The sequence below is a fragment of the Haliaeetus albicilla genome, chromosome 24 (assembly GCF_947461875.1).
Source record: "Haliaeetus albicilla chromosome 24, bHalAlb1.1, whole genome shotgun sequence".
NCBI classification, from domain to species: domain Eukaryota; kingdom Metazoa; phylum Chordata; class Aves; order Accipitriformes; family Accipitridae; genus Haliaeetus; species Haliaeetus albicilla.
Window position 1 is genome coordinate 19034812 of NC_091506.1, and position 24160 is coordinate 19058971.

Sequence of the window (24160 nt, forward strand, 5' to 3'; positions counted from 1 at the left end):
ATGTAAGATCTGGGCATGATGTAGATGGTATAGAATAAGGGGTGGATAATGTCCTGGGTTCAGCTGGGATAGAGTTAATTTTTACAGGAACCTGGGAGGTGGGGGGCATAGCCGGGGCAGCTGACCTGAACTGGCCAAGGAGCTATTCCATACCATGTGACATCATGCTCAGTATATAAAGGGGGAGCGGGCCGGGGGGTGGGCTCTTCTTTTCGGTGGGGGAAGTGGCAGAGCGTCGGGTCCCGGGTGGTGAGCAGTTGCACTGTGCATCACTCTTTTTGTATACTTTTTCATTAGTACCGTTGTTGTTGTTGCAATTTTCTTTGTGTTGTTCCAGTAAACTGCCTTTATCTCAACCCTCGAGGTTCCAGGTTTGTTTTTTTTTCTCTCCTCCGTCTTCCCCCCCATCCCACCGGAGGGGGGCGGGAGGAGTGAGCGAGCGGCCGCGTGGTCCTTTGTTATCGGCTGGGCTGAAACCACGACATCCCTCCTCCAGCTCAGCTTGGCTGGAAGTCAGGAGTGGGTGTCCTACATACTGCACGTAGCTTGTCTTCTACCACTCCTGCACCACCAGCAACCCTCCTTCCTCAGTTCAGAGCGTGAAAGCCCACTTTAGTTCTCTCGGACAAAAACACCATCATATGTCCAAGTCCTGGTCGCCATTCAGATGGGGCCATCGAGTACTGGCACTGGGCTGTCTCCAGTTGAGTTTTGAGCACCCACAAGGATAGAGTCTCCACTACTTATCTGAGCAACCTGTTCCAGTGTTCGACCATCTGGCACCCAACACTAGGTAACGGGAGCGCTCAAGCACAGTTACAGCATCTCCCCTGGTGACAAGCGAGCACCAGAGCAGGCAGGAGCATCTCTCCATAGCATCAGCACCAGGGAGGAGTGCCCTCTGCTTGCCTGGCCCAAGTCCACAGTGACATCCAGTTCCCTGTTGCAATCCAGGGCCAAAAGGTTGGGCTTGAAGCTATTTGCATAACATTTTATTCCTGAATGAAAGGAGGCTGAGAAGTCGTCTCTTTGGAGCAGGAACACTGAAATACGATGGGGCATCACCTAAAACACTGGGTCTGTATGCAGGGCACACCAGAAATGGAAGTACATGGGCAGAGGGTTATGCTGGCTGTTGATTCAAAACCATGTGTTTAATGGGGTAAAGGAGCAAAAGAAAAAAGGAAGAAAGAGGCACCAAGCCAAGAGATCACCTGAGGGAAAGTCTCTAGACAGAAGAACAGATAGGCTTTGGTACTCACAAGGGCTTTAACTGCTCCTGCAGCTGCTGGAAGGGCAATATAGCAGGGTGCAAGCAGTTCAACACGTCTCTAGAATATGCTGAAACCAAACTCTTTTTGGAGGTGCACAGGGATAGGGTGAGAAGCAGCAGACACAACATGGCAAATTCTAAAAAAAAAAATCACATAAGGTTGGTCAACACTGGAACAGGGACCCAGAGTGTAGGAGCTTCACCGTTGGAGATCTTCAAAACCCAACAGACAAGGCCCTGACCTACACAACTAACCATCCCTGCTTTGTACAGGTGGTTAGACCAGAATCCTGCTATATTGCCCAGGATTTGAAGAACAGCTTTCCAAGCACTGTTCTAGCAAGAATTTCATGCAACTGTGAGCAAAGATGTTGTATCAGCAAAACTGGCCTTGGTGTGCGATCTTGGAAGTGAGGAGTACATCACTAGCTCCATCATTAGTTCCTCCTCCTAATGAGGCAACCCACAAGCATCAAAGTATTAGCTAAGCAGCTAGACCAGAGCAGCAGCAGTGCAAAGGAGGTTCAGGTCCAGACTGCCAGAAGGCTTTGCCTGCGGAGCTGCTCCATGACACTGAGTTGCTCTCGTCCCAATCATCAGTCACAGCAGAAAGCAGAAGGCACGAAGAAAGGACTGCAGGGACAAACTCCCAGCTCACAAGCTGTTTCAAGCAGTGCAGCAAAATTTGGTTTGTTCTGGTTTTCGCCGTGTTCCTCTTTTCCATGAGATGCAGGAGAAGCTGTTAACCTGCCACCAATCAACTGAGCAACCGCGTGTAAAGAACAGATTCACACACCGGGTCCTGAATCCCCCCAAGAAGCACAGCGAGGTGCTTTGCAAGAGGGAGTTGGGTTCAGGCTATAAAAGCCTTCCAGGTGCACAACAAAGACGACACACTGGGGACTCAGGACACTTTACAAAGTGTCTATATCCTAACAGAGAGAGAGTCCTCTAGGTGTGGTTCCTGCCAGTGAAATTAATTTTCTTAGGAGCCTGCAAACGGTGTTTTTTCTTGCTAGAAAGTCACCGATGTCCCTGGAGGTTAATTCTTACACTATCTGCCCTCACCAGGAAGAGAGGAAAGAAATAAACAGAAAATAAAGCAGAATGTGAGATTACCATTTCTTTTGCACCCCAAGTAGGAGTGGAGACCAGCGATCCATGCAGCGAAAGAGCTCATGTCTCTCTCACGGGTGTGCTCCCCCCCTTCCCTCCCAATGTAAATTGCAGCTGCCGTGTGATGAGAGCTGGCACTTTTGCATTTCAACTCGGCCGTATGGATTAGGTAAATTAGCCGGCAGCCTTCTGCAATACCACAGCCAATCAGTCTCAGCTCCCCACCTCGTCAGCCACAGCCATCAGGAAGGAGTCTCATCTGGGAGAAGGCCTGCAGGTTTCGGATAGATGGAAGAGTTCAAAAGCAAGCACCTTGCAGTCATTACCTCTTCCCAAGGAAAGGGTATGGCTGAAATCCTGCCATGAAAGATTCATCAGACATTTAAGATGTTCTCTGGCTGGCTGGGACAGACCTACCCCAGTAGGATGCTTGTGCCACACCTGGGAAGGAGAACGTGGCTCGGCCAGAGTTTAACAGGGTGCCTGGTTATTTGCCCAATTTTTCCAGCAAACCTTGTGGTAGGAGCTGTAAGACTGCTCTGTCAGCAAGGCAGGATGGACCAGGAGGCCATGCACTCATTGGGGACTGCAGAACTGCCCCCACAGGCTGAACTTCAGCAGACCTCTAGAGGAAGACCACTTCCCAAGAGTCCTTGTTACAGAGGATCTCAGTAGAAAGATGACTTCCTCTGGTGACCAGAAGGCCAAGGACTCTACAAACAGTTCACTGCCTCATATCCCCCTTATTGCTTGTTTTCCACTCATCTCTGTACAAAAACATCCAACAGTAAAGGAGCTGTTCAGAGTAGACGACAAACCTCCCCAATGCATTTATGTACTGATCTTAAAGGTCTTCGAGTCTTACAGATCTTAGAAGCTTTGATTCCTGAAAAGGTTTCCTTAATGGAAAGACAGCGCCATTGCAACCAGGAGCTCATGAAATGATGAGTAAGCACACATGTACGTGCCTTGCAGCCTCAAGGCCTTCTTCACCTTCTCACCATCATGCCAGGCACGTCACCCCAACCACCTGCGCTCACCTTCCAGATACCACGGCCAAATCACTACCCAGGGTTTACTCTCCCCATCTGAAAAATGAGGACAATGACAGCAACCTTCCTAAGAACAACTGATTTCCTGGGCAGCCTGCTCCAGCTCACCCTGCTTTGAGCAGGGGTTCTACTGGATGATCTCCAGAAGTTCCTGTCAACCTCAATGACTTGGTGATTGACTTGTATTGCTGCTCTGGATTGTGGCACCCCAACCACGTGTCACCTGAGATTCACCGGCACAATGTCATGTGCCTGTCCTGCCTGCAGGGCCTGTTGGGAGCTGAGCACACAGGACACGACTGACTCTTCTAGCCTTGACAGTACAGAGCCACCAAAAATACGGTGTCACTCTGCTCCAAGCTGCAATGAACTTACCTGCTAAACCCTGCGTGCGCTGCCATCATTTTCAGCCCAAGACTGAAGCAGTAGACTCTATCTAATTTGCCTTCATTGAGGATGAATTTTAGATAAAATTCAAACTGATTAATGAAGAGGAGGTTAAGCACTTCCAATCAGGGTGGTGAGAAAGGTGCTAGAACAGTAAAATTGAATCCCAGACTGTCTGGCTCTCTACATTTTTTAAACGTGGATAAGCCAGGAGGATGACTCTAAGCTGCTTCCCCACATCCTCGTTACTGTGGATGGATGAGACTGGCTGACGGTCCACAGCACACTGGGGCTCCACCATAAACGAGCCTTCTTCATGGGAAGCACGATTCCTTATGGGACGCCAAACGCTAAAAAACACCTATCGTGAGTAATGCAGAGCGAGAGTTTCCTTTCAGATTATTTTCATTTATATTCCCCATTCTCAAAATTTCATATTCCTACCAGCCACCTGCCAGGACTGTAAATAGCAACAGCACTGCATGACAGGGAATCGATAGCCATGACTAGGTTTTATCTTGGTTGCTGCCTTGAAACACTTCACAGCAGCCATATTTTGCAAACCTTGGTAAAAGTGGGCTTTACCAGGAGAGGAAAGCTGCCTGGCGGGATGTGGCAGCTGGCAGGTGAGCTAAGGTCACCAACTGGTCTCACCAAACACATTTGGGTAAGGCAGCACTGTTGTCCCTACAACAAGCTCTGCTGCTCTAGAGACTTCAGGGCCTGCTAGAAACATTCACGACACCATGCCATCGGATGCACTGCAGGCATCATTTCTGCACAATGAAGAGCAGGAAGCCCAAGGCTGAGCTGGTGACCAAGCACATGCAAGTAGCAAGGTGTCCATCTCCATGCTATGCTATCATCGTGCACCAGGTCCCTCCCTCGGACACACACTGCCCACCTCTCAGGAGCTGTGACAGCCCAGTGTTCTGCCCTTTCGGGATCACGAGGAGGATGGGAATCAACAATGGTCCCTAGAAGACCTGGCCTCCTGCCCACCCACGCTGGGGAGCAGAGAAGGCATGTTTCCTCCCAGCAGCTCTTCTGCACTTCCAGCAGAACAGGACACGACAGCATTCGACCTGTCTGGGGTGACTCCAGCTCCCTGTGGAGATTAGGGAGCCTCTGAATTAACTCTAGAGAAGATCCACTTCTCTGTTTATCCTCTGGGACATTCAACATCTGCACCTGCGTAGGAGAGCAGCCACAGCCTTTCCACTCATTGCTCTGACACCACTTGCTCACCCGACAGTACCGAAGACAGACCACGTGCCTGGAATTGAGCCAAAATCTTCCCATCACCTTTGGCTGCACCCTGTATCCAAGCTCAGGAAGAATTAACAACCCAGAACTCCAATAGGTTCTCCCTTGCCAAATCTTCTGCAAACAGCCAGAGCTCCAGACACTCCTAAGATTTATAGTATGATAGCTTAACATAGCAATCTTGGGGGGAAAAAAGAAGAAAGAGAGAGAGGAAAAAGATATTTATGGAAGGAGCGAGGAGGAAAAACTTTCAGTAAAGAAGGACATCTACTGTATAATGGCAAAGATGACAGTTCCCACCAATAATCAGAGGATGGAGAAATAACATTATCAATGAACATGATGTATGCAAGCTATACTACAGCAGAAAGCTAGTGAACTTCTGTTCATACCCTGTTCCTTCAACTCCTATTAAAACTCTAACAGCAGCAAACTGAAGTCCTTCTCAAAATTATGTCCCTGCCTCTCTGCCCCAGACAAGGTCTTAAAGATACAAACAGCACAATTTTGGTATGCTATACAGTATTTCTAATCCTCATGACCTTGGTGACCATGCACACGTAAAGGAGGTGATGGTCTTTATTCTGGAGGACCCAGAGGAATTTCAAAGCCTAAAAAAAATTTTCCCCTGGATGGATCTCCAAGAAGCCCTCATACCATATAACCATCCTTTTTGTGAGGAGATTCTCAGACTAAGACATTTCTATGTTATCTTTAAATCCAGGCAAGTAATCCTAATTCCCCATCTGAGTCCTGGGAGAAGCCACGGAACCAAACATCTGCACCCGTAGACAAAAAGCAGCAGAAGACTTCTACTAGACATTTTAGCAGAACCTCAATCCATTGGGCTTCATGAAGCATCTTCTCAAATATATAAACCAAAGAAATTTAGAGCCCTAAGGGAAACAGCAAAGCCAGCATACCACAGTGTGATTGGTCTTCAGACAGACCTGGTGGTGAAACAAAGATAAACACACTGGACAGCTTCCAGCTCAGATTCAACTGTATTTACCAGTTTGTAAGCACACCTGTATGACACCACACACGGTAAGAACAGAGACCAGGAGGCTGTGTGTGACAGATCACTGAGGGGTGGCAAATGACGGGCTGGGATCATCTTCGTGCACCTGAATTTCTCCACAAAACGACACAGTTGTCAAATGTGTCCTAGAGCAAGCAAGGGGCAGAAGGAAGAGCCGAGACTCATCTTCCTCAGCACAGGGCCCATTTCACTGGAGCAAACTCAATTTCATCCTTCAATATTTTCAAATCATAGCCGTGACTCCTGCACCTAGAAGATGTCCAGATTTTGAGTGTCCCTCAATCTGCTCAAATCAGTGAAGATTTTTGAAATCAGGTCCCAGGTTTGCACTTGGCAAAGAGGCAGAACTAAAGCAGAAATGATGCACCTTAAGTAAAGACCAGGCAGAACTGACATGGATCTTGCCTAACATCCCCTGACTGCTCTGGTGCTGGATCAAGAAGCCTCTGTCCTCTTTGTTAAGAGATATAATAAAGCAAAATTGCTGTCCTAAATATTACTAAAGCACTGGCTGGCATGTTTAATAAACCTTTCCATTTGGGTAAATTAGCACTCATCTGGACAAGTGCTGAAGTGCTGTTACTCGAAGAAAAAAAATTCAATGCTTGGAGTCTAATTTAAATAATTATCAGCATATTTCTGCTCTGACTGTTTTGCTGAAATTACCAGGAGACTTGATGCAGTCTGAGTGTAAGTGCCTTTTGTCTGCATGTAATTTATTGACCCCATTTCAGTCGAGTTTTTGGCCCACTCATCGCCATGCTGGAGCACTTCACACCATAACCAAAAATGACTTTACAGCCAGACACAGTAAAATCAATAACAACTGATCTACTTTTATAAATCTTGAAAGGGATCTTGATAAGTTACCTCCTCGCATTCTCCACGTGAGCTAAATCTCAGATCTGTGATCATCTTCTGCTGTTCCCTCAGGTGGCTGTCTGGGGACCACGGGCATCCATGGGGAATACCAACACACTGGTCGGGGATGATGGTCACCCCATCCCTACAAGTCAAACCAGGCTTCAGGCACAGACAAAAACTCCCTCGCAACAAGCCTGCACAAGCCTTGGGACGTATGCTGAAATATTTTAATATATCCTCCAAAAACCAGAGTGCAGATACCAGGTCTTCAGCACCAAGTGCTTCACCCTACAGACCTACTGCCATCCCACCGCTGCGCTCCGTAAGGGACACAGCCTGCGGCACCAAGCAGCTACAAGCTTGGGTCCCAGGAACAGAACAGCCCTGGGGATTCAGCACTGACCTACAGCCACGCTCTTAGCAGAAGGCCTTGGTACCCAGCACACCAGCTGCAATATTTCATTTCTAGCAAGGAAAACATAGAGAAAACTCTTGAATTCTTTTTCTCGATTTTTTGTTGAAAAACAGCACCAATACTTTTGCCTTTTCTTCTGCCCTACCTCCAAAACTTTCAGCAGAAAGCATCACAAGATGTCCTGCTTACTCGAAATGCCCCATTCCCTGGGATCAGCTCCGACCAAGCCACCAGCACCGCTGGTCCAGAGCGCAGAGCCGTTCCGCACGGAGTGCTGCGCAGCCCATGCCACAGCCCTTGGGGCTGGATGCTGCTGCAAGGGAGAGGGCAAGGTCTGCCCTGAAGAGATAAAGGTGACGCTCTTGCCTCGCTCCCCGCTTCCCGGGCTGCGTATGCATTCAGCTAGCGATCCTGCCATCTGCACCTTATGGCTGCCGTGACGAGGCAAGCTTCCCTCCAGGGCACGTTCTGCAATCCTTGCATCCACTAGCTCATCAATCCTTGGCTCTCATCAAAAGACAAACTTATAAACAGGCCCAGACGCTTCTCTCAGGTTTAATGGAGGCAGCTAAGGAGCTGTGATCATTCGATGTTTTCCAATGATAGTGGTGATGCCTGAGGCCAGCAATAATATTACCATGAAATAAATCTGCAGTGATATAATTAGCAGGGATGCTATTATGGCTCAGGTTTTAGGGATGCTCAGCACAGAGGGAGCAAAGCAGCTACTCAGAATGGGACCTTGCAGAGGTTCTGGGTTTGAGTAGGGGCTGCAGGTGGGAGAGAGAAAAACACTAACATCAAGGCAGTGAAGACTACCTCCATTAGACTGTATGCAAAACAAACTTGGCTCTTTAGAGGCCAGAGATCATGGGAAACATGGCTCTGCACAAGTCTAAGGGTTAAATCCAACCGACTTTCTTCTCGCCACTCTAGATACTGAATGACTTTCAAACATTTGTGCAACATTCAAAAAAGCCAAGTTCTGACCAAACCCACAAGCTGGTTTAGAAGCAGGAGGTTTGCTGCGTCCAAACATCCCTCCCCAGCCACAGATCGCTCTCCTGTTTGCATCTCCATACCACGCTCGCTCTGCGCAGTGCAGGGGGCTGCAGCGTTCAGATGGTGCTTGCAAAGCAACTGCTTCTCCCAGCATCTGGTCTGTGATGTGCTTTGTGGTTGTTGAAACTAGGATGGTAGATGGAGCAGGTAGATGCAAAACAACACAACTCTGAAGTCCAAGTCTGGTGGGAGAAGGAGACTGTGGTTTTCTCTGGCATGCTGCATCAAACGAACAGCTGAGACAACAGAGAACAACTTTTCACTGATACATATCAAAGGTAGGCAAATATCACTAGGTGAAACTAGAAGGAAAAGATGGAAGGGGAATATCACTAGGTGAAACTAGAAGGAAAAGATGGAAGGGGAATATCACTAGGTGAAACTAGAAGGAAAAGATGGAAGGGGAATATCACTAGGTAAAACTAGAAGGAAAAGATGGAAGGGGAATATCACTAGGTAAAACTAGAAGGAAAAGATGGAAGGGGAATATCACTAGGTAAAACTAGAAGGAAAAGATGGAAGGGGCTGGGTTAGAAAAAGGGGTGCTACTGGTATCTGCAAGGAATCGCTAAGAAAAAAAGAGTTGGCACCTACCCAGTGTTTTCTTTTGCTTGCAGACTTAGCACTAAAAGTAAGAGCGTAGACAAAGGATATAACTAGAGCAAAATGTTTAGGGAGCAATGCTCCTTGGGGAGAGGAAGGGAAAGAAGAAAGTCAACATGTGCCAGGACTGATCCTCAGTTTTGACATGAAATCCTTAGGGCAGTTGTTTTCAAGCCACACTTGGGGAACGGGGCATTCCCCAGGACTCCCAGCTGGGACAGACGCCCCATACAGAACACACAGACTTGTGAGCTGGAGCTTCTGTGCCAACGTCCACATGGCACGTCTTTGCTTGGTTATAAAAGGTAATGTGCTAGCGGAGAGTTTGCACCAAAATCAGGAAATCATCCTTTAACTCAGCTGGGCAGGAGATGCCCTGGAGGAAAACCCTGAAGCAGGCAGTCTGCCCTCAGCTAAGGCTCAAAGAGTCTTCATAATTTTTAAGTGTGTCTCCAAATCTGCAGTCAAATCCTACACCTTCCTTCTTTTTTGCTACAATAAACTTTATCTTAGAATGTAATCTAGTAATAAAAATGGTTTTAAAGTGATCTGACAAGCACTAGAAACCCCATTTCTTTTAGAGTGACAACTCTATTTACAGCAGCACATACATACACTCTGTTTTATATTCCACACACATTCCAGGCCCTCAAGATTTGGGATATATCCTTTCCATCCACTTCCAAGAATCAATTTCAGCCATGAAAAGAAGTTCCTCAGCAGGTAGAAGTAGGAAGAAAGATTGCTTCTAACGTTGGGGTCTCTGTGCATCTCCCAGGGTAGGGGCCTGGACGGATGAGCAGCCTCCCTCTCCGTTTCACGGCCGTCTTGCACTTGAGCAACCCTCCCAACTCCAGTGGCCACCGTTCAGCAAGTTCCATATGCCCGTCCTGAACAGGCCAGAGTGCTGCTTTGGTTTAGGGGAGGTGCAAAACAGCTGGGCAACATCATGCAGGGAGAAGATTTAAGGATGTATTCAACTCTTACACTTTCAGAAGGGCACATTTCACTTTTTCTGCGAAAAAATTCACATTCAAATCCTGAACAGGCCAGGGAACAATAGTGCCAAACCCAAGCAGAGCAGAGGGAAGGAGCTTTGAGCTCCAGGGAAATGTTATTGTAGTAACCATGCATGAAGGACACCTTGTAGCTAAAAGTCCCAGAACTTAATTAGGAAGCACAGCTCTTGTTCCTGGGTGTATCAAAGACGAAATATGATCTCTTCAGGCCTCAGTTTCCCCATGCATAAAGCTGGAGCAGTCAAATACATTTATTCTAAAGGAATTCATCACTTGCTGGAATGTGCTTGGGAAGCCAAACTACCACCACCTTGAAGTTTGCTTATCTGCTTCCACGTTCATCCAAGAGCACGGTTGCTTACCTCCTCTTCCCCATCATGGTTTCCCAATGTTGCAAAGCTCAACATCTTCTGTAATCTTATCTGACTTCCTCAGTTACAGGCACACCAGCAGAGACATCTTCATTTGTGCAAGTGGAGAGCGAGGCATGGCTAAGATTAGCAACAGGAGCGCCACAGACCGGCATTTTCTCCCTATATAATTAGCTGATATAAAAGCTGTGCCATCTACTGGCATGCAACACGAAACACTGCTCCCAGCACAACTCCAATAAAAGTTGTTTCTACAGCAGCTTTTTGTGTAGAGCTGAGGTGGGATTTCAACTCACGTCTCTTACAAGTAGGAGCACACAAATGACAAACACGGGGCAGCCAAAGATGATCGTTCATTTTGCAGTGCCAAAGCCAGGCGATCGGCCACAGACAGGCAGCACTGCCGGCGCTTGCGGGACGCCTGCGCTAGCATCCCAGTCTGGAAGGCTGGTTCAGTCCCAGCCCTTATAATCCCCCACTTGCTATGGAATTACCAGCTTTGCTTACAGGATGGCTTTTTTTTTTTTTTTTATTTTTTTTTATTATTTTCATGCCTGAAGAAGAAAAGCCCCACCATTTAAAATTAATTCCCATTATTATTCTTAAAGTTTTGGGAAGACATTTTGGCAGGCAGAAATACTGACCTACAGCCAGCAGCCCTGCACAGAAAACTGGAGTTGCCACTTCCATCAAACCTGTAAAGGGTACTTCCAACAGCCTTTACTGCCACGCTCCTCGGCCACTTTCAGGGACATAGCGTATCTGAAACAGCAGAGGAGGGACAGAAAGCAAGGACATAAAGCAGAAACACCAGCCCAGAAAACAGGTGACTCTGGCAGGCACAAGCAAGCAGAGACACTCAATGCCCAGGCTGCGTTACAGATGAGCTCCCATGCCCTCGCGGGTGCTGCTGCAGCCCATCTCCGTCCCCGCGGAGCCGCTCCTGCTGCCAGCTCCCCCAGCTAACCCAGTTCCAGCCCTGCTCGTCCCAGTTCAGCCAGCGGCTCCACAAGCACCACCAGGCAGGCGCACGGTTAAATGTTCTTGCTCGCATCTGTTTCATCTTGCTTTCAGTTCAGATCATGCCTGTGAACACTAACAGATTTCTCATCACAAGGCTGTATTAAGCTGCTTTTTAATTGCATTTTGAGGGACCCAAAGGCCAGCAAGCAGAAGGGCACTTTATTTTTTCCAAGGAACATTATTTTTATTGTAGAGGCAGGAAAGGTTTTCAATAATCCCCAGCAAGCAGAGAGCTTCCATGCAGCATGCTGGCTGCAGGGACAGCCGGTCCAGAGGATGGGGATGATTTGAGCACTATCTGCTGGAATACCACGGGCTCCCAACAACTCCTCTTTAAAGAGCAGATCACAGGCTTTGGCACTAAACTTGCATTAAATTGATACAATCTCTTTAATGTTATCTCCAGCTCTTTATCACAATTGCATGTGCAATTTACATTCTTGTCGCCTTTTTTTATTACGTTTTTTTTATTAAGATTTGCTAGATTCTTATCACAGATATTTTACACATTGTTGTAGTGTCACTCAAACATTTAATGGGCATCAGCTGCTCTGGGAATATATAATAGCTCCTTGCTATGGGGTAGGGCTGGATGCTGATGGGTTTCAGGCTCACCCCCTTAAAGCTTCAGCAGATGCAAACTAAAGCTATGTGGAACAGAAAGCACAGTCCCTGGTAGACAGTGTACTACAAGACAGGGAGCACGCCAGTGTGCCAGCTCGTGCATAACAGCAAAGCACCACTTGCCCAGAGCCAAGCTAAATGCTTATTACGCAAGCCATCTTCATGACTGTGTCCTGCTCTTCACCTGCAGCTATCCCTGCTATTCAAGTCATAGGACTCTCGTGCAGAGACCTACCAAGACAAACTGTGCCAAAGCTGATCTGGGTTTTGTGGGCTGCAGAAACAAGACTTGCCAAATCCGCTTTCTTTAGGAAAAGAAGGCGGGATTTGAAGAGAGCTTTTGAGACAAAAAAGCTTCATGCAAGTCCATTAACCTCCAGGACCAAGCTTCCACCCCCTCAATCATTAGGGTCTTTAACTTCACTACTTGTCCATAAACAGAGCTATACAAATAACTGATTTTTAGTTCAACTAAGGGATGAAACCCTTAAAAAAAAAAATCCTCATTCTACCTGAACTGAATTCAAAATGATTCAGTTTTTCTTCCCAGGTCAATTATGCCCATTCAATATAAGAGCCTTCCATCTCAGATGATGCATTTCAAACATTCAAGGGGAAAAACATGAAATGAGAATAAATTGGTGGGAGCCTTTTCTGCCCAAGATCTTGGGCTTCAGAGAGCTCTTCAGGGATGTACAGCAGCACGGAGGGCAGGGGTCGAACTCCCAGGGACTGAGAGCAGATCCATAAACGCAGAGGTACACACTCATTGCAAAACTACAGGCAACTCCAGGGAAATAAAGATCCTCCTCTTGCCCTCTCCCACCACACACATATTATGAAGCCACAGAACAGGGCGCAGAAGTAACTGTAGCTACCAAACTGCCATGGAAATGCATTTTCTCATGCCAGAACTAACCAAGGAAATTCAAATAAATCTCTTTTTCAGTGACATGGTTTCTTTTATTTTGCTATCATTGCAAACATTTCTTCCCAACCATGTTCAAAGGTTGTTTTAAAAAGAATTAAATGGCAATTCTCTTCCCTAGCACCAATTCCCTCGGAGATCCCTTCCTCTATTGCATCACTCACCATTTTTATATCTATATCTATCTATATAGATAGACCAGTAAGTCTTACTCATCATCTTTTACCCTTTCAACCGTCCCCAAATGCATCCCCTGAGCGCACAGAATAAGGCAGCCCCACCAGGCCTCAGGAGCTCGAGAGGGTAAGGACCAAGCTGAGAGATCCAAGCTTTAAGACAGCCAAGAACTACCACTGCTGCAAATCCCTTGCCAACACTAATGGCTTTAGTTACCTCCACCTCTGCTAAGAGTGCTGCTCCTGCACCCGAGAAACCAGGAAAAACTGAAAAACAACATGCAAACTGCTGTCAAATATGCAACACAGTTTTAGGAAGGGAAGTAAAACACCCTTTAAGGACTATCTCATCCTTCTCTTCACTTGGTCTCAGAGGTCTCCGAGTTCCTCACACCGTAGGGTGCAGAGCACAGAAAGACAAGGCACGCATAGCAATTAAACCTGCAAAGAGAGGTTAGTTCCCATTACAGGGAGTTCATAGTCTTCCTCCCTGTGCGTGCAAACCAGCCCGGCAGCACTCGGAGAGCATGCGCGAGGGCAAGCTTTGCTCAGGCTAAAAGCCCAGCTAGAACTCCCAGCGCTGCTGCGTGACCCAAGACCGCGAACCTCAGCCCTGGATGCAACGCGGGGGCTGGCAGCGTGCTGCTGCTCCCCTCAACGTGCCTGCCTCAGGGAGGAGCGCAGCACGCAGCGCCTGCCAAAGAGAAGATGCTTTGGGGCTGGGAGGAATCCATAAGCCTAAAATAAATCCCTGGGCAAAGGCATCAGGTACAGAGCTAAGTGGTACAGACCTGGAGCGTGAGAACCAGCGTAAGTTCACCTCCTGGCTGACAGCTAGCTGCCAGTATAGGGGACCAGAGCGATATTTCAGTTTTCGGGAAGGGGAAAGTCAGGAAACTTTATTTGGACAGGAAAAGTAAGAAAACTCCACTCTGGGTTGGAGAGCTATACTAAGAGACATGAACTTGTTTGCAGAACCGGTTTTGCCTCCTCTTTTGCTCCAGGCCCTGAGAGGGCATCCCCCAAAACCCCAAAGAGGTCTCTTCTCTGAACTGCGCCATCCAAACTTAAAGCAAATACCCAGAAACAATAGCCTTAATCTGCCAAGGACAAGAGAGGACAAAGGTTTCTTCATTTGTTCTTTGCCAACAGCCAGACAAGCCCACGGTGCCTGAAGGCTGACAGCACACATGCAGGGCCACAGACCTGCTATGGAGACTTACGGAATATTTTCACAGGTCAGGACCATTGCTTTTCACTCCTCCATCCGTGACTCCAGATGCAGTTGCAATACCGAGTCCATACTTGCAGGGATGCCCCCAAACAGGATCGTCCCAGGAGCCCTCCAACCTCCAGCATGCGGCGGTGCTGGGGGAGGCAGCAGCAGGAGCCCCCGTGCCCTCGCAAACCTCCGCAGCCGCAGAGCGCACCAAGCAGCTTGCAAAATTGTAAAGCCCATTGGGCTGGGCTGCTGCCAAGCGATCATGGGAGAAGAAAGGGAAACGTTCAACATAATCTGCATGAAAGTGCAGGAAGCCCTAAATCGTGTTAGTGCTATTAAGAAAGCTGGTTACGTTGCTCGGCAAACTGGCCCAATACAGTTTTTGTAGACTTGTTACAAACATCTGATTGTCCCTGATTAGATTAGACAATAAACCCCCATCCTGGTGCGCGAGTGTTGTTCGGCTCCCCTCTGCAATCTGTAAATTAGAATTCCAGACCTGGGAGATTGGATTCAAATTGGATTACTGGAGTAGGTCCAGCACAAGAACAATCATGAGGCAGGAGAAGACACACATACACACGAATGAATAAATAAATAAATAAATACATGGGGACAGTCAGCCAGGATTTGATTAGGAGTGTTTAAAAATAGAATTAAAAACAAAAGCCACCAACCAGCAACTAGCAAAGAAGCGGGACGACGGATGGATTTGTCACTATGAATTAACAAAGCACAGAGATCATACCTTTAAGTGTTTTGTAATTCAGCGTGCGTGACGTTGATGTTGGTTGTGGTCCTTCCTCCACAAATGCAAGAGCTCCTGTCTGTGGCCATGCGGCTGGAACGGGGTGGGTGTACACAGGGCAACGAAGCCCCATGTCACACCAAAATCACAGACTGCATCTGAGCTCACCTGAACTATCCCTTTTTCCTCCTGCATTTTGCTGCCTAGGTGAGGCAGATAACGTGTTCCTTAGCTTGCACACTGGTCTGGGACCCAGCAGGCCAGTGTGACCACTGGCAGCCTTCTGGCATGCCCAGAAGTCCCACACCAGGTAAAATCCAGGGCCGTATTACACTGCAGCAGGAAAACCCACCAGGGCCAAGCGTGCAGCACCGCATGCTGCAGTTCAACCCAAACCACCCCTGATACACTGCAGCTCAGGAGGGTCTCTCTCCTGTCCTGGGACCTCTCGAGTGGAACGCACCAACGACTTGGCCAACGAGCACCTGGAAGAACTTGCTTCAGACAGCTCAGCAGGGCAGCAAGATGGCAACAGGACCTCACACTGCCAGCAGCAGAGGAGAAATCCAGTACGACCCCAAGGCTGCTCCCCTTCGCTGCCTGCCCTGAAGACCACATGCCACCAAGACCAGGGGACAGCAACACCCCCAACAGTGAAGGAGGGAAGAGTAAGCCGCCGTGCCAGCACTGCCTTTTTCCTACCAGCCCATGCTGTGACAGAGGTCAGCGCCTCCGCTGCCGAGAGAGGAGGGAGTGGGGAGATGCTCTGAACTGGGCTGAGAGATGCTTTGCTGCATGCCAATTTTTGCAGTTCTTCAGACAAGTGAAACCTTTTATTGTCCCTATCAGGGAGCAGAAGAGCTGATAAAGACTCCATTCACCACATACCTGCAAGGGAAATCTCAGGGCTATCAGAATTGTTAAAGGGATAAACCTGTCCAATTAAATCCCCTCTGCACTCTTGATATATGCTTGTGCCAGACATAAATGGAGCTTGGAACTAGTCCCAGCTGAACAGTAATGCGCTGAGCATTCAACCGGGACTAAAAGCACAACCGGCCGGAGCTCCTACCTCCTGCGATGCCCCTGCTGACCAGCTCTCGCCCCCGAGAAGCCAGCCTGGTAAGTGCTTCGTAGTAATGCACCAAACTCCCACGTCACCCTCCATCGGAGGGTCCTAAAGCATGGCCAAGTACTAACTGCACATTCACATCAGAAGGAATATGTAAGGAAAAAAATGCCAGTAAGTGGGATAACCCAAAACCATGGGCAGTGGCTGGAAATCAGAGACAAAACTGAGAAATTTGGTTAAGGCAGTACAAAAACCCAAGCCTTACTCACCTCCAGGTCAACCATCTTTGCCGTGCACCAAATCTTAGCTCTTTCAGCCACCTTCCCTTAGGATCCAAGGTAAAGAAAGATGGGAACACCGCAAACTCCTACAGCCATCTTCACCCAGGCTTCATAGCCACAGGAAACCCAGCCAGATGTCCCTGCAGTATGCTTTCAAAACAGAAAATCCCCAGAGTGTTGTCCTTTGTATTCATTTTTCTGCCAAAAGAAAATGTCTAATGCCAAGTGTAGGTCTTCCTACTCGTTACATGAAAATCTGAAAGTCTTCAGTGAAATATATTGTGAGCTCCTACACCTTAGCTAAGGGAACAGGAGCCTTGAACCCTCCTATCAAACCCCTCCTTTCCCCTCAATGCTCACTCCACCCTAGAGCTAAATACATAGCAACAAAAACATGCAGTTAAATTCCACAACAACAGAACAAACAAACCCCACAAACTTTTCTCTTAACTACTGGTAAGTGTTGTTAGTTCTCCCATCACCAGAGCCATGCAAGGTGCACCGAACCTACTACATATATATACATCTATGTGAATACACACACACATATATAATACACATTATAAATTCTCCGAGACATGAAATGCCACTTTGCTGCACTTCCAGTCAACGCGTCATATTTGATACTGCACACAGCTGAGGTCCACTGGAAATATAACAAACTTCACCTTAAGTCAAAAGATTTTGCCAATGAAGTACATTATGCAAAACTAAAACAGCTCTTTGGAAAAAATACCAGCCCAACCATGTCACCAGCATCCCATGGGGGCAATGCCAGAGCCCGCAGACATTCACACCATGTTTTATGGATCAGGAGGCCTCTTTTGAGAGATGAGGGAAGACCACCAGCACAGACAGCAATCTTTAGGCCAGTCACGATGTATAAATAGCTCACTTCAGGTCATAACCCACTCAGTAAACTGTGGGATGTGTCGCTCTCAGGAGGCAAAGCAAATTGTCTGTGGTTAAATATGTGAAGGATGAAGCCGTCAGCATCCAAAAGCAGCCTTCGCAAGAACTGTATAAAAAGTAGAAACAAGCCTAAAACATACCCTGGGATCTAAAATTTCCATCTCTCAGCCTCCTCCTCCATCAAATCACAATTCCCTTCTCCCCCAGTCTGCAGAGCTTCGGGAAAGGATAGACTTGGAGGCATCACTCGTGCACTTCACCTAGTATTATACAAGAATCAGATCTGGGGTGTCCATAGACTTGAAGGAGAGGGGAACTACCCTCCTAGATCCTGCACCACAAGAAATGACCTCCTCTTCTTGCCCCACCACCTTTTCACTGCAGAGATGCTTTTGCAGCAACAGAAGAATTTCCTGAGGCACTGGGCTTGCGCAGCAGAAACGATGCCGCAACCCCTTGAGCCGCTTGCACCGACGCTTTCTGAAGTCTTTCATCACCTCAGCAGCCCCCCCACCGCCCTCTCGCTTTGATCTACACCGTGTGGCATTGCCAGCGCAGGTGAGGAAGCGGGGCTGAGCTGCCAAGATCTCAGTCAGAGCTGGGGCATCCAGGGACATGGCGCGGCAGAAAGGAGCAGCCCGGGTCTGCAGGCAGAGCACAAAGCAGGAATGGCAAACAGCACGGGGAAGGGAAGAAAAGATGCCCTTGTGGTCTGGGCACATGGAGAAGGCAAGGAGCTGGATTTGATGGCAAGGGAAGCTCCTTCCAGTGCCTTTTATCTTTGCTGCTTCCTTTCCTTTCTATGGAGAACTGGCTTATCATCACCAACCTCACCAAATACAGCCAGTGAGGCTTTAGAGGAAGAGAATTCACTACGGGTGAACTGGGGAATCCTAGAAAGGCTATACAGAGAGAAGAAAAGAAAAGGGAAGAGAGAAAAATGCCCCTTAGGTTTGGGAATGCAGAGCCAGCAGCCAGCCCGTGCCCACCCCCAGATGATGGCTTTGCCCTGGCTCACTCAGTGCTCCACCAGCAGTAAACTCCAACAGCTGGTCTCCTAAACAAGCTCACCAAAGAAGCCCTAGCATGTACACGTCTCTCTGGGCACATACGAGGGCAAGGAGGGGTCTGAACATACTGAGAGATTGAAGAAGAGATAGGAAATGTAAGTTAAAACAGAAAAGTGGCAAAGAATCTATTCGGCAAACAACCTACCTGTTGAATTCTGGTCTCAGATGATGTCAAGCCACAAGCCAGTCAGCTGCGATTTCCAGCACAAGGAAAACACAGTGGGGATTTGTAGTCATTTGGCAACCTGCCACCGCGTTCCTTTTCACACGTGAAGGAAGATGTCTTTCTTAAACCTAACAAGGGCAAGCTCACGAGCGTGGACAAGAAGAGCCCCTTAAACTTCTACCCCGACAGGAACATACCTACTGTTTCCTTACACCTCACCTGTAGCAAGATCCCTGGAACTTAGCCACAATACAATACCCTGGGTAAATTTAATGTCCTCTCCTTCAGGAGTTACTCCACCTTAGCAATATCTTTTACTTTCATTTCAAAGGAGAGTAGCTGTACTTTTGGTATTGAAGACCATCTCTTCTACCTCCCCTCCTGCTAAAGCTTGGGAATAAAGGGCAGCTGGAACTACAGAGCCCAAAGGAGACTGTAAGTGCAGGCTTGAAGCAATGAAATCATCACGGAGAAAGGACACCAGAGGATGCTGGGGAAAAGGGCAGTTAGTGCTGATGCAAATCCACGTCAAAGAGGCTGCTGTGTGTGACACAGGGTAAAAGTCCCCCAGGACCCAGCTGTAGATGTTCTTCTCTACTGCCAGCTGGAACAGGTGGGGATTGCAAAAAGATCTTCCTAGGAATTTTTCTGTCCCATGATGAGACTGTCATCAGATATGATGGTCTGGAACAAAAAGGGAGGGACAGCATCCAAATAACCAGCCCCTTGTAGATGACTGTTATTTTAGGAAGCAATTACCCTCTCTGCCACACACCCCTGGCTCCCGCACTCCTCCGAAATGCACGTGGGAAATCAGAGTGTCCTGCTAGTGCCAGACCTGTGCCACAGCACAGCACCATGGCTGTCGGGGCCAGACAGCTGAGTTTGGTTTCCTTGTGCTTGACTTCTGCTTTTTAGAAATGCAACACGCAAGGTAAGAAACTATGTATTATTAATAAATGCTCTACACAGAGTTTACCCTTAATAAAGACACATTAATATTTTCACTTAGAAACAGGAAAACAGGCTCTTTGATGACTGGACTGAATCACCACCTAATCAGCATGGCACTCTTGAACTGTGCACCTATCGTGTGTGCCCAAAGGCTAGCTAGCACCTTCCTACAAAGCCCCACCAAAACACAGGCAATATCCCTTCTTTCTCCTGCCGCAAAGGAGACAGGGATTCATCTTTTCAGTAGAGTGAGCACACGAGTGACGTGGCAATTCATACATCAAGGAGAGGCTCCATTTCTCCCTCCTCACCTGCCCTCACTGATACATGGAGTCCCACCTGACTCAGATGTTGAAAAATATATTTCAAGAAGTCATCATCACTCCCGTGAGTCATGAGAGAAGGGGAGGAAATGACTCCAGGAGAGATGATTCAACTAAGGGGAGAGTTGAGACAGAAGAAAACACGGGCTGGAGAGTGGAAGAAGCTGTGGGAGCCCCACTGCTTCGAAGGAGCTTATCACAACATGGAAGAAAGTCAGAAGATCCAATTTCTCCTCCTCCCATCAACTTCTCCATTTCCAGATTTTGTTGTCAGTACCACCAATCCAAGACATGAAGAATTCACATGCAAGCTAGATGTAAGAGACTGCTCCACCCGGCAACTGCGCTCTGAAGGAGCCCCCTTGAAAGGACTAATTCAGGCCAATGGATCATTGTTTCCACTATAGTAAAACAGCACCAAGAGCTCATTATCTAACCAGCACTGCCAGAATCACTCCTCTGTGTCAGGTCCAGCATCAAGCGAGCCCTTAACAGCGTACCAACAAGTCCTGCCCAAAAACCCAACAAAAAGGAACTCAAATTGGAAGATGAACAACTTTATTTGTACCACAGGCACAGTCCCACTCTTGACCTAGCACCAGAAGATGCACAAACTCTTTGTAAGTCTGTGCGAGTCAGAGCAAAGGTTAAGAAAAACCACAGCAACCGATCAGCTGAAATTCAAATGACACAGTGGAAGCCACCTAGCACAGTCTTGCTGTGTAACTCAGTGTTATTACCCTGACCATCCCACAGAAGCCACACATTGTCCAGGTGTGTATCAAGTTCGCAACTAACTTCTCTCACCCATGTCTTTCTCCAGCATCTATAGGTGGTGCACATCTCTAGAACATTTAATAGATGATATATGCTCAAGCATGCACACAAACTATATGAACACAGGGATGCAAGCACACGTTAAGAAAAGAACTGGTCTCCCCAGTCTTCACTTCCACAAACCCAAATGCAATGCTGACAATGCCCACCTACTTAGTTCCACTTCAGATCCTTCCATTCAAGCTAAAACACTTGGTGTGAGTCCCAGGTAGGACTAATCTTTACCTCCCAAAGTCAAGGACTGAATATACAACAATCTTCTTCACCCAAATCCCTAAAGTTACCATCTTTGTCAATCACTGTGGACAATCCCATACCATCCTGACACTCAGGCCAGCCTTTGACCACCCTTGACTCAGATCGTATCAGGTCTTGAGACTCCCCTGGCCTACATGGGTGTCTTGTGATTCCTTCTGCGTACCTTCTCTGAGCTGCTACTTCTTACCCAGCCGTGGAGATAGGTCACTTCCAAACCCTCACTGCTTTAGTTACACTCAGTTATTGCAACACCCCTTCCCTCACCATGGCACTTCTTCCTGTGCTCCCATTCCTGCCTATCAGGTTGAAGCGTGACCAAATCTTTTTGGCTACACTCCCTACGCAGACACAACAGCTACGCTACCTGCTCTGAGCCTTCCCCTTGTCTATTGCCCCGCAGAAGCCCTTCCAGTTAATCAAGCTAGAAGCCATATCCAGTTGGCCATACTGCCAGACATCCATTGCACAACTTCATGCTGCTTGCTACAATCAAGGTATTTGAAAGGACACAGCTCCTGGGAGTGAAGCTCTTACATGGCTCCCATACCCCTCTGCAGCAAAGAGGATATCTCCATCTCTCCAGGAAGGCAATTACTTGTCTCTTCCCCAGTAGCAGAGAACGCTGTAGCAGAGCACGGCCCCGCTGCCGCTTCGTTACAGCCACCACCAGGTTTTACCGAGCCAGCACCATGAGCAGGTCACATTGCTCCACTACAGATAAAATGAATTCATTTTAAAAGGAGTGTTACAAAATAGGACGATAGATTGGAAATGTATGCAGGCACCCATGAAGGCAACTTGCACACACAGCCAATCACAGGATTCAAGTACAAAGCACCGGCACAAACATTTCAGTGCATCCTCTCAAACAGGAGAAACCCCACTTGTCTGAAACACTTCCATGAGCTATTGCAGGGACGACACAGTACCTTTGCTTCCTCTTACCACCCCCAGTTAAATGACTGGGTCAGATTTGCTGCCAGGCTTTTGCTGTCACTTGTATTCTTGTGGCAGCACCTTCAGGTGTTCACATGATGGTGGGATAAGATAAAAAGCAAGGAGATACTTATCACATCACATTATCACATGATACTTCCTCGCCTCACACCCCAGACGTACTTCATATTAATCTATGCAACTGCAGGAGGCAGGATGCAGTGCCCAGAAGAGACCACACAACCATAGAAATTACTTTGAAGCTGAAATCGTAATGCTACACCAGCATCAACCCTCTTCTTTAAACTGAACATATCCGTCAAAGGATCGGCACGCAGGCCTATCGCCTTACCTTTAAAGCACGGACTTTCTTGGCCAAGAGGCTCTCAATGTCCCCTGCGACTTTCTCCACCAATTTCCTGGGCACGTTCTCCTTGACTTCAAACAGGTTTCTATTCTCATTGTAGATCTAAGAAGGGAAACAAGAGAAAGACAGACAGTCAATATTAGAGAGAAGTACAGCAGTCTTCCCACAGAAAAGCTGATCCCCTAACACAGAAGAATTTTAGCAACATGGATTAGGTAACAATATAAGCTTTGGAAATGAGGGGAACAAGGGAAGAAAGGCTTTGCAACCAGAAAAAAAAAATAACGCATTCAACCTGCTGCCCACACACCACTGGCTTTATAGCTGCCTTCCTTCATGCCTGCAGGCTGTGAGCACCCCCCCTTTCTCTCAAAAGCGGAGCTGCCCACCTCCCCGCCTCTGTTGAGCCAAACCAGCAGCACAGGCAGAGCCACCACGCTGCCTTCTGTGTTCTCCCTCACCCAAATGCACCCCTAAATCCCACTGACCGCTCACACATCCCCTCCGCAAGGCCACTTGCTGAATTTTGCAAGTGTAAGCCCAAATCCCTGCCTGCCCCCAGCCCCCTGTGCACTGCCCGCAGGGTTCGTTAGGTGCGGAGCCTGGCAGCACGGGCGCAGGCAGGGCAGCCCCGGGCAGAGGCAGCAGTGGGTACCAGCAATGGGTGCAAGGGGATCACATAAAGTAGGATAAAACTTCATCTCTAAGCAAGCCAAAACAACGTGGCACCCTCAGGAAATCAGGATTTCTGCAACCAGTCCAGAACTTGGCCAGGATGCAGTGGGGCTAGTGGGGAGAGGCACCAATCTATACTGGGATTATCCTGAAGGCCAGATGCAATTACCTGGATTTGAATGTTTGCACCCAAAGCGTGCAGGTGTGACCTGTGGGCCTGCCCTCCGAAGCCACATCACACAAGTGCAGAGGACAGCGCCAGCCCCAGGGGAAGTGCTGTTGGCATCAGCACTACCCCAACAAGAACGGCTCAGTCCCAGCACAAGACTTCACAACCACCAACCCCTCAGTCATCTCCGCAGATCATTTTCCGATTTGTTAACTCGGCATGTCTGCCAACTCATGTGCAACCAACACAGGGTAAAAGAGAAGAGTTTTTTACAATCATCTGAGATTGGGGGCGGGGGGGGGGGGAGGAGGAATCCTCATGCCTTATCTTTTCTTAAGAAAGATACATGAAGAAAACCACACAGCAAGCAGGATTCTGCTTCTCTCTGAATCCTTGGGCTACTTGCAAATACCTGCAATTCCAGACATGAAGACATCCAGCAGCAGAAAACCCTCCAAGGAGAGCTGGACCTCCCCAAGGAGGTAGCTGACTCTATGCTTAACTGTAATTTCCATGCTAAGCATGTCTGGCACCTACCCGAGCTTGCATGATCCTTGGGAGCTGAATCATTGCTTCCCACGGGACAAAAAAACCCTCTTTGCTGGAGCTGGAGCTTCATTAGAAGTGAAATACTCTGCCTGTAACTGCTGGTTTGTTGCAGACCTGACCATTACGACAGAGGAAGAGATCAGGCGGTGCAGAAACCAATTCCCACGAAACATCTGCCTGCCTCTGCCCTGATCTGCCCTGGGTCTTGGGGCAGCACCCAAACACAAACAGCAAACAACCGGCTTCCACAAGACAAACCCGTACCTCAGAAACCCCCACATTTCGCTCGTGCTGGAAGCACGAAGGCAGGACTAAGGAGGCTTGGCTAAAGACACCAACCAGGCTGATACCAGCACAACTGGTTCTCTTGGTGGAGCCAGCGAAAATAAAGGTACGGGCA

General features: G+C 48.0%; 1 protein-coding gene across 2 annotated transcripts in view; it reads right to left on the reverse strand.

The window, feature by feature from the left end:
• The window catches only part of CACNA2D2 (calcium voltage-gated channel auxiliary subunit alpha2delta 2), a 232997-nt gene that overhangs the window by 123544 nt on the left and 85293 nt on the right, over positions 1-24160 (reverse strand). For both annotated transcript variants that reach the window (XM_069769564.1, XM_069769563.1), the window contains exon 3: positions 22353-22469. In XM_069769564.1, the coding sequence (XP_069625665.1) occupies positions 22353-22469 (117 nt within the window). The remainder of the gene's footprint in view (positions 1-22352; positions 22470-24160) is intronic.